General features: G+C 46.1%; 1 protein-coding gene across 1 annotated transcript; it reads right to left on the reverse strand.

Moving 5' to 3' along the window:
* Positions 1-2,250: 2,250 nt before the first annotated feature.
* LOC102378551 (keratin, type II cytoskeletal 6C-like) lies at positions 2,251-10,728 on the reverse strand. Its single transcript, XM_025213409.1, has 10 exons — positions 10,461-10,728; positions 10,201-10,385; positions 8,604-8,815; positions 7,263-7,323; positions 7,008-7,103; positions 5,461-5,625; positions 3,660-3,785; positions 3,225-3,445; positions 3,039-3,063; positions 2,251-2,373 (listed from the first exon to the last, which is right to left on the reverse strand). The coding sequence occupies exons 1-10, from the start codon at positions 10,726-10,728 to the stop codon at positions 2,251-2,253; spliced, it is 1,482 nt and encodes a 493-aa protein (XP_025069194.1).
* Between the last annotated feature and the right edge of the window lie 6,841 nt (positions 10,729-17,569).

Below are 17,569 nucleotides of genomic sequence, written 5' to 3' on the forward strand. Positions count from 1 at the left end.
TAAAGAGGTGGTTTCAAATAGGCAAGACCAGCCTTCACCAGCTGAAGATCAGTTCTATGTCATGTTCTCCGGGCAGGACTGAAAGCCCTTCTCATTTCCTCATTGTGGATTCTGCTGAAGAGATACCTTCTAAGCCAAAAACTCACTCTTGCCATGAGGCATTCTTGTGTGTGCCTGAAACATTAAAAACTCAGAAAAAACCCGGTCATTCTTTATGCATTTTATTAGAGACAGAGCAGAAAGCTTAGATCTTTTGCCAGTCATCAAGGTCCAAGCAATGGCACAATGGTTTTTGCGTATATAAAAAGCACAAGCTTTATCATCCAGTTCACAGACTAAGAGAAGGAAAGAGGGGTATTTTGCAGAACACAAGCAACATTAAATGCTCATGGCTGACTAATATACACCTACACATGTGCACACATACATTCCATATTTCTCACATACTACATGCCCCAAATAAGACCCGTACCTGTTTTTTTGGGGCAGGCAGAATGAAGGAAAAAAGATTTTTTTCAGAATTATGGATGCATAGAGCAGAGACACAGCCACGTCTTCAGCTCATTCACCCTCTCTTTCCTGCTCAACCAAAAGCTGAAACTAGCTACTACTGAACACTGGTCTCCATAGGTGGGTCTATGATTTATAAGACTGCTAAAAACATTCTGTAGGGTTATGATATAGGACAGGGTAGACCAGGAGTAGCTAGTAGACAGCAACATTGCTGGAAGAAAGGTTAGCTTGATTAGTGGAAATTCAAGACCATTAAACTGGAGAGATGGTCATTTACACTTGTGAAGTAAAGAGCAATGAGCCATTAAGTCAACCGACCCCCTCTGCTTCCTGAATAGAAATGCCACAGCGACTGCTGGGCAGTTGTTTTTAAACTTTGAGTGGAGCAGGAATCAAAGCAGGGTGCTGGATAGAAAATCAGATTCCCTGCTTAAGACATTTTGAAAGGGTAATTTCTGGAGATAGGCAAGTAGATATGGTATTTGATGGAATTAAATCTTTTGTGACATGTGCTCTCTATTGAGAACAAACAGATTAAAGACAAAAAACGAGTGCTCTAGTTTCTCAGTTCCTCACGGCCTGACTCTGATCCCCATGTCATCGGTTTCATACTGGTGTAATTAGATTGCTTTGCCTACAGTTCCTTCAGGCTGACGTTGAAGAAAGGGAAAGGAGAGCAGAGTCCAGACAACACTTTATTTCATGTCCTAAAAACCTCCTTAGGGCGCTACATCAAGAAAAACAACTTAGGCTAAAAACAGACTTCAGGTTAATCCCTGATCTGGTAATCCTGGGCTTTAATTTACATCAAAGCAAGCATGGAGACAGTCCTTTATACACATAATTAACTCAAATTAGCCCCAACTGTCCCAGGGAAACAATGTTATCTTGGAACTTGACAGGTACTTAAAGTAGGACAATGGGCTTGTACATCTGTGGGATCCCAGACTGAAAAGCTTTGTCCCGGGAGAAATACAAGGTCTGTTTTTATACTTAGATCCACATAATATGTAGTTAACCCAGGTTTAATCAGAGGGAAGAAGAGAAGAGCTGTAAGGGAATGAGGATGTGGCATATACCTAGAGACAGACAGACACAGGCTTTATAAGGAAACAGCATAAACCAGAAGAAGCAATGCTTAAAAGTATCACCACTTTAAAAGCTTGCTGGCAAGCTGTCTCTGCCGTGGACCTTCAGAGCAAGGGGACTACTAAGGATGTCACTTCCACAGGGCATGCCTATGTCTCAGGTGAAGCCTCACCATCCATGATGGACACAAAGGTTGTACTGCTGTGAGCAAGCCGGGCCTGTTTTAGTTCCCTTGCTTGTTCTTGCCATGGTGGTTTTACATCTTGATGTTCCTCATCAAGGGGGGCCCCATTGATATCTTCACCCCAGGGCTACCAACACCTCTTGGGTAACCAGCCCTTACTGAGCTGCCCACATGTGTGCAGTTACTGCCATAGCTCCCTACAGCCCCATGATTGCAATCCCTGCGGTCAAAGCTGAATGACCTTTTGGGCATGCAGCCACCACTTCTGGAGCTAAAACCACCACGTGGGGAAGGGTAGCCCCTCACTGGACAATAGCCCATTCCCCCAGGGATGTATTGCCTGCCTACACAGCTTCCCAGGCTTCTAGAGGTGAATCCTCCTGCTGGACCATGCTCTGCATCTCTGGGCATGCAGCCCCTTCCTCTGGGGTAGTAACCTCCGCTGCAGCAGCTGAATCCCCCACTCACTGAGCCTTGTCTTCCATATCCAGGGCTGCACCCTTTATGTACAGGGGGGTAGCCACATCCTGCTCCAGTGCCATCTCCATACCCACAATCACCGACGACATTGCAAGGAGTGGTGACCACTGTGGCAAGAAAACACATCTTCAGTCATTCAGGGGAAAGCCAAGTCTGCCGCGGAATGAACAACCTTGGAAAGGTCATTGTGAAAACAATTATTCAAATCAGGGGTGGGCAAAATATGGCCCATGGGCTAGATCTGGCCCAACACTTGATTATATCCAGCCCACAGGTGTGCAGCCCCCAACTCATGGGATCCAGCCTGCAGGTGGCCAGCAGCTCCAGCTGCCACATGGTGCTGGGTGTGTGGGCAGGACATCTTCCAGCGCACATGGCAGGCAAGCGGGACTGCTCCCACCCAGCGCTGATGCAGTTGTGTCAGCTGTGGACCCAGGCAGATGCCTCAATCTTCACCCAGAACCTGTTGGGCATGTCCACTGCTGATGTTGGTGGGCTGCTTCTGCCATGCCATGCTGGGTGGGTGGTGGCATAATCTGTGGACGGGACCGACAGGTTCTGGGTGGGGATCAGGATTGGGGCATGCTACAGCCTAGGCAGGAGAAGGGAGGGAGAGAGACAGAAGATCGGGGCATGCTACAGCTCCAGGGAGGGAGGAGATGGGGAGAGACAGTGCGATGTGGCCCTCAAGAGGACACCAAAACTGATTAAGTGGACCTTCAGCCCAAGTAATTGCCCACCCCTGGCCCAAATCCTCAGTTTACCTACCTACTCTCACAGGGCTCCCTGTGCATATCCTGTTGGGGAGAGAAAAGCAACTGAGGTAAATACAGCCAGGGACTTGGACTCAAGGAGATTTAAGGTATGTCTGCCCTGAGAAACTGCAATATTCTTCCCTTTGCCCCCATCAAATCGACTGGGGGGACACTCAAAACTAGCATGACATACATGCCCCTACCTGTTTTCTTCTCCCTCCAGCAATGTTTTGTACATGGCAATCTCAATATCCAGGGCCAGCTTGATATTCAGCAGCTCCTGGTAATCCCTCAGCATGCTCGCCAGCTCGTCCTTGGCCTTCTGCAGGGCATTCTGCAGCTCCCCATATTTACCCTGGGCATCTTTCAGGGCACAGTCCCCACGCTGCTCAGTCTCACAAATGCTTGTTTGGAGACAGGCCACCTGCGAGCGGGAAAGCAGAGAACAGAGTTTCCTCTTTATCTCACTCATCAGCATGAGGAGACAAGTTGTGTTTCCCTCTGAAAGTCCCAAATTCATAAATAATGAGGCAACCTCAATTAAACCAGAACATCTTCCAAGCCAACACTCTGAGTAACCACAGAATAACCAGTACCATCATATTGACTAAAATACAGGCAAATACAGACCAACCTACCTCTTTCTTCGCATTGTCAAGGTTGTGCTGCAGTCTCTGGACCACCCGACTCAGCTCAGTAATCTCATGGTGGTTGCATTTTAGGTCATTGCAATATCTTCCTTTTGTCTCCTGAAGCTCCTGGAACTGAAAAGTGAGGGACAAGGTGATAGTTAGAAGTTAACAGTGGGTAGAGTTTCCCAAAGGGAGTTTAGAGGCCATGATCCTACATTGCTGTATACAGCCTGAAAGGCAAAGCAGTGTAGCCGTATTTCTGTGGTGCTGCAGGCAGGCTAATTAGCATGGGACAAGCTAAATGGCACAGTTTCTCAGCAGTGCTAATTAGCCTGCTCTGTGTTTCACAAAGGTCATTACCTTGTCTCCAGTACACTAGACATGTTGAACAGAGCAGTACAGCATGTCTAAGGATGCCATGGCATAGTAAGTTTGCAGTGTACACATGGCCTGAGTCCCATTTTCCAAAGTGAATTAGCCAGATTTTTTTCAAGGTGCCCGAAGGATGCACATGGGTGGCCAATGGGTTTCAAAAGTAGCTAGACACTTAACTCCCATAATTATGAGTGTTCATTATTTCCAAAACCATTTCCTCAGATGACTAATTTTCCATTCCACAGTGTCCTTCGGTAGCCTATGTCCTTCATTTTGCAATTAACTGTAAGTTTCTGAAAGATCTGTCTAGCACAGAGGCTTCTGGGAAATCTGCTTTCTGTTGCTGGCAACAACATTTAGTAACCTTTTTAGACCAAGGGTAGTAACTATCAACTATAGCTTAACAAGCTTCAGACAATAGTATAACATAAATACCTATATTGATGAATAGTAGAGCTTAAGACCATATGTAGATGAAACAAGAGGTGTGTGTACACAACACTTTAAAGCGGGTTAAATGCTCTGGGAAATTGGCTCCAAGTTCAGTCCCAGAGAGTAGTGGTCGATGGCAGTGAGTCATTATGGCTTTCCATAACAAGTGGTGTCCCCCAAGGCTCTGTCCTTGGACCGGTTCTCTTCAACATCTTTATCAACAATGTGGACATTCGTGTCAGAAGCACACTGGCTAAGTTCACCGATGACACTAAACTTTGGGGCATAGCATCCACACCTAAGGACAGGCTAGTGATCCAGGCTGACTTGGATAAGCTAAGTAAGCAGGCAGACACAAACCTGATGACGTTCAATACTGATAAATGCAAGGTACTCCACCTCGGGGGAAAAAAAACCATGGCATACTTATAGGCTCAGCAGTGCCATGCTTGCTAGCACCACTGCTGAAAGAAACTTGGGGGTCATGATTTGGGTTTTGAATTGAAACGGTGTTTTTAAAAACCCACCACTTCAATTTAGGGCCCCCGTTTCATCTACACACGCCCTAAGTTAGCATTATGTGTAGACGAACACAAACAGGACATGTCTAGACTGACCCCAATGGGGAGGGAGGAAAACATATATAGAATGAATGAAAGAAATATATCAAAAATAAATGGTTACGGTCATGCTGCGACCAAAGCTGGAGACAGGGGAAGGAGACTTTTTTTGCTCTAAAATTATCAAGTAGAAGCCACTTCCAATGGCTTTGGCAGGGTTATTTGAGGTTGGAAGCAGTGGCTCGTCTACATGAGATGTTTACTGTGGAACAGACTGATTAGCTCCACGGTAAATGCTGCCCATCTACACAATAAGCTTATTGCTTCACATTCATTATATATGTAGACATGCCCACTGTAGCAGAAAGCAGGATTGGGCCCCAACTATGTCCACTATATTTTGTACATATAACTTTAATGAGAGCTGCATAGTTACTCACTCTAGTGCGGTACAAAGCATCAACTTCAGCTTTGCTCTTCTGTGCAATCTCCTCATACCAGCATTCAATTTCCCTGATGATGCCCTCCATGTCTAGGTCTCGGTTGTTATCCATTTTCACCACCACAGAGGTATCACAGAGATTTCCTTCCATCTGCACAAGTTCCTACAAGCCACATGAAGTTTCAGTCAACTGTGAAGGTTTGTTTCTCTCCATGTTCCTTCTTCCATATTCCAGTATGTGCTCCCTAGAAGCATGTTGCTAATTTCTTTGGTCAAACTATGCCCAAAAGCTTTAAAGAGATTTGCTTTGGGCAATATAAGATTAAGGGATTCTTAGAAAGAAAAGACTTCTCATCCTTGATTGAGAAAACCAAATCTGTATTTACCCAACTTCTCCAGCCTCCTTCCTTGTGGCTTAGGATTCAGATATTTGCCCAACAGTGAAGATTAAAACTGACTGATTTTTTTTAACCAAAAAAAAATAATTAAAAAATCACATTGTAACAGGAGTTTTCATCAAAAATCAGCAATTTTGATTATTTTTCCTGATTGGAAAATGGAAGCAAAAACCTTTAATTTCATATCAGCAGTTCAAGACAAAGTGAAAGTTTCCATTTCCCTTTGACTTGAAATATCATCTTGTTTCAGTTTCTGGAAATGGAAATACTTCCGTTTTCCACTTACAGTTTGCATATTTTGGAGAGGGAAATTGCCCTACAAGTACTTTTGTTCACTTTTAAACTTTTTCTCAAAAAAGTAGACTTTTTTTTCAAAAATGAGGAAAACCAGGCATATATTCATCTTTTTAACCTTTGAACAAAAATGAAGAGAAATTGTTGTAGTGCTAAAGAGCCCCAGCCATGAACCAGAACCGTTGTGTTAGGCATTGTACAAAACCAGGGTAAGAACAGCCCTTGCCACAAACAGCCAAGGAAGAAATTCCTCTTTCTCACCATTAAAAAAATAATAATATAAAAAGGTTATTAAAAAATGTGGAAGGTTTTGGCAGCTGGTCAGATTTTTTAGGTACTGTTTACAATTTTTAATTTCAAACACAAAGGCATAAAACATTTAATCAAAAATTCCCCAAAAACTAATTGAATAGTCAGCTCTGCTGTCTTATTCATACAGGGCGCATCTACACGTGCATTTAATATGACTAAATATACTTCAGCTTAATTTGAGCCAGAGTAAACTAATTCCAATGTCACCTACACATGTGTTTAAGCAGAGTAACTTACTATGGTGTAGGATAGTACCTATGTACGACAGTACTATCCTGCACCAGAGTAAATTAATCTACTGCACAGCAATTGTGGCTCATGGGTAGACGGCGACACTTTATTGTGCATTCAATTAGTGTAATGCGCAGTAAAGGGCACATGTAGACACATCCACAGAGTTGTAAATGTGCAGGCCCAGGAAGCCTGGGTCTTGTCCATTGTTCCACATCAATGGAGGCCCAGTTTCCCTATGAACCCAGGACGACTTACAGGATCGATTTCCATTATATGAATTTAAGGGGAGTAGAAGTGGGCATCTTACCTGGGCATACACACACCTCAGGAACTCTATCTCCTGCCTCAGTGTATCCACCTTTGCCTCCAGTTCTACCTTGCTCATATAGCTACAGTCCACGTCCTGAAAAGAAGCCATTTAATTTATTTTTTAATGTTCTCAGTTGGCATCTTCTCTCTCATATATGAGATCACTGCAGGAGATCAGGGATGACACGAGATCAGGGATCATTCCACTGACTTGTGACCCAAATGTTACCATCCAAGAAGCTGAATGACTCACCTTCTTAAGTAAAATGAACTCGTTCTCTGATGCTGTGCGTCTGTTGATTTCCTGTTCATATCTGGAGTGGGGGGAAGGGAGGAGGGGGGCAAGAGAAGAGACAATGGCAGTCGTGTGAGAGCAGATTAGAAAAAGAGCAGATGCCATCTGGATTTTCAGGGGCAAACACATGTCTTTGAACATCTCAACCTAAATGGTGCCAATTAAAAATTGTAACCGAAAGATAGGGGCAAAGACCAAAAAAAATGAATGCTGACCCATGATTTAATGCACACAGTTGTCAGAGAGACCATTACAAATACTCAGTAGAGAAAGAAATGTGGTACCATAAGAAAGCTAAAGGGTAGAAGGCCTGTTCCTCATCATTGCTTACCTTGTGTCATGATTTCTATCCTGAAAAGTGAGCACTTGGAAGACAGCACAGACTCATGGAAAATTATGGGTTGAGAAGGAACTCAGGAAGTCACCTAGTCCAACCCCCTTCCCCAACTAGGTTATCCCAGCCAAGGCTTTGTCTAGCCAGGTCTTAAAAACCTCCAAGAATGGAGATGCCACCACCTCTCTGTGCAACCTGCTCTAGTGCTTTACTACCCTCCTAGTGAGAAAGTTTTTCCTAATCTCTAACCTCAACTTCTCTTGCTGCAACTTGAGCCCATTGCTCCTTGTTCTGGCATCTGCCCCCACTGAGAACAGCCCAGCTCCATCCTCTTTGCAACCCCCCTGCAGGGAGTTGAAGGCTGCTATTAAATCCCCTCTCAGTCTTCTTTTTTGCAGGCTAAATAAGCCCAGTTCCCTCAGCTTCCCCTTAGAAGTCAAGACCCCCAGCCCCCGAAACATTTTCATTGCCCTCCGCTGGACTTTCTCCTATTTGTCTACATTCCTATCTCAAGTCTCTGCTCTGTCATAGATTCTGGCCATGTCCATAAAGCTTCCTGCCCATACCCACGTCCAACTTGGATGGAAGCAGTCTTGACCAGTCACTGCTGCCCTAGTGCCCCAAAAATGGCAATTAAGCAGAGTGAACTTGCTCCCTGTGGTCTTGACCTAGACACTGAGATCTTCAAAAGTGTCGTGCTTCTGCTAGAATGAAAGGGAATTAGGTGCTAAATACCTTTGAGGATCTGGCTTTTCATTCCCCATTCGTAGAACGGAGTACTTCTCTACCTAGTGGCCTAGTGAAAGTAAAAGCATTAAGACTGCAAGGTGCTCCAGTACTGGAAAGGTTCAGTCCATACAAGAACCTCTAATACACATGATGCTTCAGCATACAAGAGGTCCAAAGCAAAGGCTGTGGAGAAGGGGGTGTTTGCTGCCTTTCACCTGCTTCACCACCTGGCTTACTTGCACTTTAACTCCTCAACCAGCTTCTGGCCATTCTGCAGCTCTGGCTCCAGTTGTCCCCGCTCACTCAGCAAGCAGTCCAGCTGCCTCTGCAGGCTGCAGAGGTAGTTCTCAAATAGGTGCTGGAGATTTTTTCTGCATGGGAGAACCTGCTCCTGCAAGAGGTTCCACTTGGTCCCCAAAACCTTGTTCTGTTGTTCCAGGCATCGGACCTGAAAGGAAACAGGTCAAGAATATAGGAAAGGCTGGGGAACAGCCATGAAAGAAAGAGCCAGTGCTCAATTACTGAACCATCATACTATAAGGATCAGGCCCTGAGTTAGCAAGGAAGCATTTAAGCACACCATAGAAGATGAGGATTGGAAAGGACCTCAGGAGGTCACATCTAGACCAACCCCCTGCTCAAAGCAGGACCAGCCCCAAATAAATCATCCCAGCTAGGGCTTTGTCTAGCCAAGTCTTAAAAATGTCCAAGGATGGAGAGTTCACAACTTCTCTCGGTAGCCTGTTCTTTACTACCCTCCCAGCAAGAAATATCCAACCTAAATGTCCCTTGCTGCAACTTGAGACCATTGCTCCTTGGCCATTGCTCACATACTAAGCATAGACGTAAGGCCTAAATGCAATGTAAATCTATGCTTAATTTCAAGCGGCTAACATACGCACTGGGAGTCTTGAACAGGAATGGGCTTGTGTGTGTTCTTCCAAATTTCCTCATTTGGAAATTACAAATATATTTTTATGTTAAACCCTCAGCTGATATAATCAGCCCTGCCCACCTGGAGATAAGGAGGTTGGCAACAAGGCAGAACCAGGTCACAGGTAGGTAAATGACATGAAGATAGAAAGAGAGAGAAGAGATGGGGGTGGGGAGAGGTTATGGGGCTAGCTAGACAGAAATGCAGACCATGCTATATTTAAACACAATTAATGGGAAAAAAGGGTACCTGTATTCTCTATTAGTTGCAACCCCCACTTCCAATGATATTACAACAGCAGTATTTAAAGGGTTTATAAGTGGGGTCAGAGATGCAAATGAGGACAGCTTGTAAGCACATGCTTAGGGTTAAGTGCCTGATTATTTGCTTTCCTGAATTGAGGTCTAGACAAGTCCTTTTCCTGTGTTCATATTTTGATTTGCATGATTATTGTGGTTTAAGAATAGGGCTGGAACGAGAGGAATGAAAAAATAAAACCAAACTTCCCAAGTATTCATAAGTGAATTTGTCTTTTTACTTGTCTCGTGGGATGTAATGACACTGGATGGGTTTGTTTTCGGCATATATTGCTACAAGATTTAGAAATCTGTGCAGAGAATTGCCACACATTGGTTCCTTGGCTGAAAATGAATGCCTGACTAGTAAAGTTAGTTTAATTATTTTGTGGTTTGATAAACTCATGTGTCCTACGTGTAATAACATTTTGAGGAAAATGCACCTTGGATGAGTTACACTGCTTTACCACTCTATCTATCTATCCATTCATCCATCCAATCCAGCCCTCCATTCATGCCCAGGCAAGCCTACTCCCTACCTGCCTGTCATGCAAACATTGTTGCCCTTTCCTTGGAAGTTTCTAAGAAAGTTTCCGCTCTTACCTTGTCGATGAAGCAGGCAAATTGGTTGTTGAGTTTCTTTATCTGCTCTCGCTCCTGGGCTCGTATCTGCTGGATCTCTGGGTCGACCCCCACGCAGAGGGGCTGCAGGAGGTCCTCGTTGACTCTGACCCTATAAATACCTTCACTTCTACAACTGCCTCCATAATTTCCAAGTGCACCATGACCTCTGGGGCCACAAAGACCTAGCTTGCCACCAAAACTAACACCACCAAAGCCTTCATTGCTGTAACACGCGTCACCACATCTCCAGCCACCGTAACCCATGCAATAGTCAACACCAAAGCCTCCATAAACCCCACTTTGGTAACCTCCACCACAGGCAATATTTTTACTTCCACCCAGGTTTTGGAGACTCCTGCTGCTGTAGCCACCAGCGCCACATCTCCCGAAAGGCCTGCAGACAGAAGGCCCACTGTGCCGGTGCCTGCCTACACCACAGACGGCGGATGCTGAAGTGAAGCCCTTAGGTCTGTAAAAGGATTTTCCAGCGAACAGCTGCCGGCTCATTGCAGCTGATTCAAAGCAGGATGCTATAATACCGCAGTGGAAGAAGAGCAGCCTACGAAAAGGTGCTTCTGCTGTAACACCCTAACATGTCCTTTTTATGTGTCGGAGAATTCGGGGGTGGTTTGTTCAGAAGAATAATTTAGGGTTTTCGTGGGTTTGGCTTGTCTAGCAGCAATACATGGTTTTTTTCTCAGTATGCAAACCAATATGTAAACTACTATGAAATACTATGGATTTTTTGCTTTGCTTGCAAGCTTGGCTTGATGGAGATCATGGTTTTTTTCATTATTCTGCTACCATTCAGTAATTATAGTTCAGCAAATTTATTCAAGAACGTCTTGGAGGGCTGTCTGCAAAGAAACATTTGGGTAGATATGGCTACACGAGATGTTTACTGTGGAGTTGACTAATTAGCTCCACGCTAAACATTGAACGTCTACATGTGCAGGGCTATTATGCTGGAGTAAACTATTAAACTCCACAGCAGGGTAGTGCTTTCAAACACAAGTACTATACTGCTGCAGTTTTTTACTCTGCAGCAATGAATGTGTAGATGCTGATGGGGCTGGCTGGGGCATGGGGGTGCTTCAGTGCGGGGGCTGCCTGCCGGCTAGCCTTTCGCTGGAGCACTCTTGTGCCCCATCCAGCCCCTTTGCAGCACATTGAGCTGGGTTGGAGCAGCCCCAGGCTGGCAGGCTGACCCTCCTTGGACCCCCTGCCAGCTGGGGCTGCTCCGACCTGGCTCAATGTGCAGCAGTCCCAGACACATGTTCAAACTGTGCATTAAAGAGTGATAAACTCTGGTGCAATAAGCACCAGAGTTTATTGCTACGCATTAATTGCACGTGTAGACGCACTCAATGAATAGCAATTTTGACTTCCCTCCCCTGGCGCAGGGGGCTGGACTCGATGATCTTCCAAGTTCCCTTCCAGCCCTAATGTCTATGAAATCTAGGAAATTTGAAGCTTCAATTGCTGTCCTTCTTAGAGCCAACAGTAGGCCTTGGACCTGAATTTTACTTTCCCAGCAGCTAAGCCACACTTTGGAGCCACTGATCCAGAACTTAGAACAGGCTATGGCATGCAAGATATTCTCTCTTTGAATCATTTCCCAATAAGAGCAAAGGGAGTTAAATGGGAAATGGCTATAGCAAACTGAGCATATCAGTGGCCAAGTCTGTGGGGAGCAGATAAAGAAAAGGTGTGAAGACTGCTAGACAGACAGAGAAAGAATGAAAGAATGAATGAACGAATGAATGAAAGAAAGAAAGATTAGAGATGAGAGAAGACTGGTTCCTATTAATAAGCATTTAATTAATACTGGCACATGGAGCCCTGGATGAAGGCATCAGCAACCTGTAATGTTGTTACAAACCACAGTCATGGTTAGTACAATGATTAAGGCTTTGAAGCTCTATGCCCATATGCCCTTTATAATCTGGCAACAGTTTTCAATTAAAGCTCACAGGATCCCTTGAGATAGGTAAATAAGTTATATTAGACCCATTTGACAGATGGAGAAAGAAAGGTCAGTGTAATACAGTGGCTTGCAGTCCAGTGGCAGAACTGGGATGAGCACTTGTGATCTTCTGGCTCAGAGGTGCTGTCTGACTTCAGCTGGACGATGCTGGATGCAGTCACCACAACTAACTGCTGGGTCCTCACCATGCAGCACAGTCACATGGTGATTTTGAGGTGGGATTGCTACCTGCTTTTCATCTGACACATCCAAACTTAGCCCATGGTGCAAGGTGATGTCGGCACAAGTGCACATGGCAATAAACTGACCGTGCCCAAATTTAGGCTGGAAAACTGAAGAATGTTGCCAAACATCAGAGGACGGAGGGGACTGGCCAACCTCCCAGTGGGTAGTTTTCAGGTAGAGCGTGATCTGTTGGTAAACAGATCATTGGATCTGGTTGCCTGTAATAGCGGGAGGCTGGACTCAGTGGCCCAGCTGGTTCTATGTTGCCAGCTCGAACCTGATCCCTAAACCATTTTACTTGTTGGCTGGGGTTTTCAGGGGAGCTAAATGGATTTGGCAATCTCCTCTCATTGATCTTCCATGGAAATCAAGCTCCCTGGGAAAATGCCAGCCCTGGTCTATTGAGTTTTACTCTCCGTTTCAAAAAGTTCATGGTGAATGTAGATGTCAGCCCATAGCATCTCCATTACAGATCCCCCATAGTGCCCAGCCCACAGCAGATAGGAGGCTGTTCCAGCCCCAGCCAGACAACCGTGGCCCTTCAGTAGATATACTCAGCTACGTGTTTTGGGGGTTTTTTTGGTTCACTGTGTCCAGCTCTAGGAGGAAGATAAGATTTGCCAGCCAGGAACAGGGCAATAAGCTCCCTCACCTGGCCTGTGTCCACCAGTGTGACCAATGCCAGACACTTTGCAAGAAATGGCATAATCTCTTAAGTACACCATGTTATGTGCTTTGAATTGGCCACAGTGAGCCAGTGGGAATCTTCCTTCCTAAAGCCAGACAGGGAGTAGTTTCTGAAAAAGCAGGAAAGGCACTGACTGTAATTGCAGGGTGCTTACCACTGCTATCAACTACACCCACACAGGAACAAGAGCAGGAACCACTGGAGTCCTGGAGGCCTCGTTACAGCCTTCCTCAGTCTCAGCTAGAACCTGACCAACTGGAAAGGCTGGATTTGATTTTGGGAGTGGGACGGCCTGCCTGAAGCCAGTCTGAAGCTTTTTTTTAATTAAAAATCTTCATCGCATGGAGGTGGACAGAAGATAAAGACCACATCCGTTTCCATCACTGGATGCCAACAAAAGTCAGCATTTCTGTTCTCACCACGTGACAAGACAACTATATATTCAGGGGCAAAACATTTAGAAACAGGCATGGAAAGTGCCATCACTCTGTGCACAGAGTAGAGAACAACCAGACAAAAAGGGCAGGCGGTTGCTGTGCATGGGATCAGAGAGCAAGACCCAGTTCTACTTTCATTTCCTCCTGGGTCAATTGAGAGAAACTCTGAAGACACCTGTGGTTGCCAGTTTCTGCTGGGTTTTTTTATTGCGAGACGTCAAAAATTGGGTATTTTTCCTACAGTCCCAGCTCCTGGAGGCACCTTCTTTCTATAGTGTCAAGCACCCAAAACATAAATGACACATGCCCCCAGAGGTTAGGGGGGCACGATGACCACCTGCAGTGACAGTGGCGGTGGTGGCAGCGGTGAGGACATGGCAGCAGTGAGCAGGGAGCTCCCACAGGCAGCCACAGTGGTGTTGGCAACAGGGAGAGGGTGGTAAGTGCCAACCGGTGGTTGGCAACCACCCAAGGATGCCGCTGGCAGCCTCAGCGGTGGTCAGTGGTGATCAAGGACCACCTGCAGATGCTGGTCGCGGTGTCAGCAGTGGGGCGGGGTGGGAGGGTGGCGAACAGCGACCGCCCATGGGCACCACCGGCAGCATAGCAGCACTTTTCACAGGGGGTGCACCACCAATCTCACAGGGTGCACATGCACTCGTGTGTGCCCCCTACACATTGCCAATGACCCAAAATGCACCAGGCAAATCAAGACTTGGAAGCCAACTTCTCCCCACCCTCAAATGAACTGAGCACCCTTTGGCCACAGTAACTGTGATGCCAGACAATCAGCTGTCCTTTTGGCAAGCACAGGTGTTTCATACATGTAGTGGCAATGGATGCAGAGAAGTTGCAGCAGATCCTAGTTCACTGCCATCCCACCTGTCAGTTCAGGGGTCAAGGCTGGGGGAATTCCACACTATGGGGAAAGAAGGAAAAAGGAAGAGAAAGAGGCACAGATTGCTACTGGAACAATTGCTTGGAGCCCATAGCTGGTGTTGCAATGCAGTGCAACCCTCAGGCTGTTCTTAATTTTATAGGAGTGGGGCTGAAAAACTGGCCTGGCTGAAACTGGGACATAGATTAGGGGAACACTGAAGTTCTGGGGATTCTTCTTCCTTCTCCACAGCCATACCTCAGGTACTCTGTCTTGACGGCATATACATTTTAGGCTGGGGATAGTTTCTCCAGGTTTAAAATACAACATCTTCTCCATCTCTTTGGGGTTGGTCGATGGAACATTGGGTGCACAGGTCTGAGCAACTTCATTTGATGCACATTGGGGCTGTGCAAAACGGCAACATTTCATTTTGATTTCAGATACGCCATTTTGAAGGGAGAGTGCTTCATTTTGCTATTTTGAAGCACTGTCCTGTTTCATTTCGCCGAAACTGTTTTGCTGTTTCAATGCTGTTTTGACTCATTTTGGCATTTCACCCATAGGCTATAATGGGGAATCACAAAAATGCCTATACCTTTGTCATTTCTTGCCTGATTTGGATGAAACAGCAGGGATGGTAGCCCCTTCTGATGCCAGAAAGCCTGCTGAATTTCGAGGAGACAGATGCAGAGTTTTCTGGGAAACAGCACCTCAAACTGTACAGAGCAAAACTCATGGTGTGTGTATGTGTGTGTGTGTGTGTGTGTGTGTGTGTCTGTGAAGCCACAGAGGGATGAAAACAGCAGGCATGGTAGCCCCTGCTGAGGCCATGAAGCCTGCCAGTGTTCAAGAAGGGTTTCTGGGAAACTGCATCTCAAACTGTTCAGAGCAAAACTCGTGACACGTGTGACTTTGTGTGTGTGTTAAGGCAAAGCAGAATGAAAACAGCAGGGATGGTTGCCCCTTCTGAGGCCATGAAGCCTGTCAGCTTCCAAGGAGATAGGTGCAGGGCTTTCTGGGAAACTGCACTTTGTCATGGAGTAGGGTCCCTAGAGATGGCTGTGATACCCCTAGGGCCCTATGACCATGCCAACTCCGCCCTGCGAGTGCCTTCTCTTCTCACCTGCCGCCACATCTTGTTGGAAAAGATAATAGATAGGAAGGCTGCCCTCAAGCTTCAGCTCAATCACGGTCCTCGTGGACCCCACTAAACCCTGTAGGTTCTTGGCCCCTTTGCTGGGACCTGGTCTAAGTAGGTTCCTCAAGGGGGCACCCTAAGCCTTATGGGCTAGATGCATGGCTCCAACCTCCCCTTACCACACCCCATGCCTCCCAGATAGTATATCAATATCATCCCTATAATGAGTTCTCGGTCTCACTCTATCTTCGATTGTTGCTGGGCTCTCTATGCCCCTGTCTCTGCGCCCTCACTGGCACTAGGGCCTCTACACAACACGGTAGTGTACCCCAGTGAGGCCTCCTCCTCCCCTACAGACTCAGTTTGATCCACCACTTTAAATAACAACAGGTAAGCAGCACAGTAGCACTAGCATCTCAGGTAGCCAAATTGTCACAGAGCCTCTATTTATTCCTCCCCCAGAAACTCATGGACTCAATATAGACATTGGACTTCTAACACTACAACCTACCAAACCTCTGACTCCCCAGGTACCTCTCCACTTTTACATCCCCCTTTCCCCCTACCCCAACCTGTCTCTCACCCCCTGATGCCTCCATTTCCATTTTCACTGACTGGCTTTCTTGCCTGCATTGCATGCCAGCCTCTGGCTTCTTTACTATTCCTTTCCATCCAGGAAGAGCACACACAGAAACTGCAGGTGCTTCCTCAGCCTGACGAAGGGCTTTCAACTGGAAAGCTTGCTAAGATATATTTCTCCAACTATTCAGTTACTCTACAAATGGAAATGGAGGCATCAGGGGGTGAGAGACAGGTTGGGGTAGGGGGAAAGGGGGATGTAAAAGTGGAGAGGTACCTGGGGAGTCAGAGGTTTGGTAGGTTGTAGTGTTAGAAGTCCAATGTCTATATTGAGTCCATGAGTTTCTGGGGGAGGAATAAATAGAGGCTCTGTGACAATTTGGCTACCTGAGATGCTAGTGCTACTGTGCTGCTTACCTGTTGTTATTTAAAGTGGTGGATCTTGCTGAGGCTGGAGGTATGAGGACTAGCAAGTAGGAAGTGAGAGCCTTCCTGATACTCCTGATGCTGCTGGAGGACACAGCCAGTAAGCTGACAAAGGCACAGCTGACAACACTCATTTCAAACAATGCTTTTATGCTCCTTCTCCGTTCCTCCCGCAAAGCACTAGGATTGGAAGGGACCTCAGGGAAAGATCACAGTCACTGGCCAGCTACACAGTCAATATGAGAGCAGTCCTTCCCCTCTCTTCCCCCTCCCTCTCTTTAGTTTGCACTTCCCTGCAAGCCTGGCTTTGAAACTCGAAACTCTTCAAAATTTTTGAAACGTTTCAAGTGCCCTCGTTTAATTTTGAAGCTGTTTTGAAGCCTTGTGTTTCACTTTGGTTTCAGTGTTTCGAACCTGAAACACGTCAAAACACCTTAGAAATGAAAAGTCCGTCAAAATTTTGCACAGCCCAAGTGCACATCTTTTTGGTTTTGTTCGCTGGAGGGGAAGAAGGGGATCTCTGCAAATGTCACCACAGCTACCAATTTTTCCCCCTGTTTATCACCAGGAATTCTGGAAAAGAGCCTAGGAATCAGGTAGCAAGAGCAGGAGGAAAGGAATGCCCTATGGTGCCACGATGAGGGTTAAATTCAGGTGGATTCTCAAAAATCAATGAGGAAGGTTTAGTTGGCTCGGCGTTTCCTCACAGGACACTGGAGCATGCAATGAGCTTCCCTCGGCACTACAATTCCACCTTTAGCACTCCTTCCTCCAGGGTTAAAGTTGGAGTAGTTCTTAGTTCATTCACCCACAACCAGGGGTGGAGCCGGGATATCCCGAAGTGGGGTGCTGTCAGCAACCTGCCTTGCAGGGGTGTCTGAACCCCCTGCTCCCAACCTCCTTCACTCCCACTAGTGTGGACAAGCCATGCTGCAGGAGCCTCAGTCCCTAAAGCAGGTGAAAATCCCCACTCTGTTCCCATTCCTGA

The sequence above is a fragment of the Alligator sinensis genome, unplaced genomic scaffold (genome assembly GCF_000455745.1).
Source record: "Alligator sinensis unplaced genomic scaffold, ASM45574v1 scaffold551_1, whole genome shotgun sequence".
NCBI classification, from domain to species: Eukaryota; Metazoa; Chordata; order Crocodylia; family Alligatoridae; genus Alligator; species Alligator sinensis.

What these genes read in the sequence shown, in the direction of transcription:
- LOC102378551 (XM_025213409.1), bottom strand. Translation starts at nt 10,728, where the DNA reads ATGAGCCGGCAGCTGTTCGCTGGAAAATCCTTTTACAGACCTAAGGGC. An exon ending in TGAGGTGTGTGTATGCCCAG is followed by an intron (nt 5,626 to 7,007) that starts GTAAGATGCCCA and finishes TGTGGCTTGTAG; the next exon opens with GAACTTGTGCAGATGGAAGG. An exon ending in GCACAGGGAGCCCTGTGAGA is followed by an intron (nt 2,374 to 3,038) that starts GTAGGTAGGTAA and finishes TTCTTGCCACAG; the next exon opens with TGGTCACCACTCCTTGCAAT.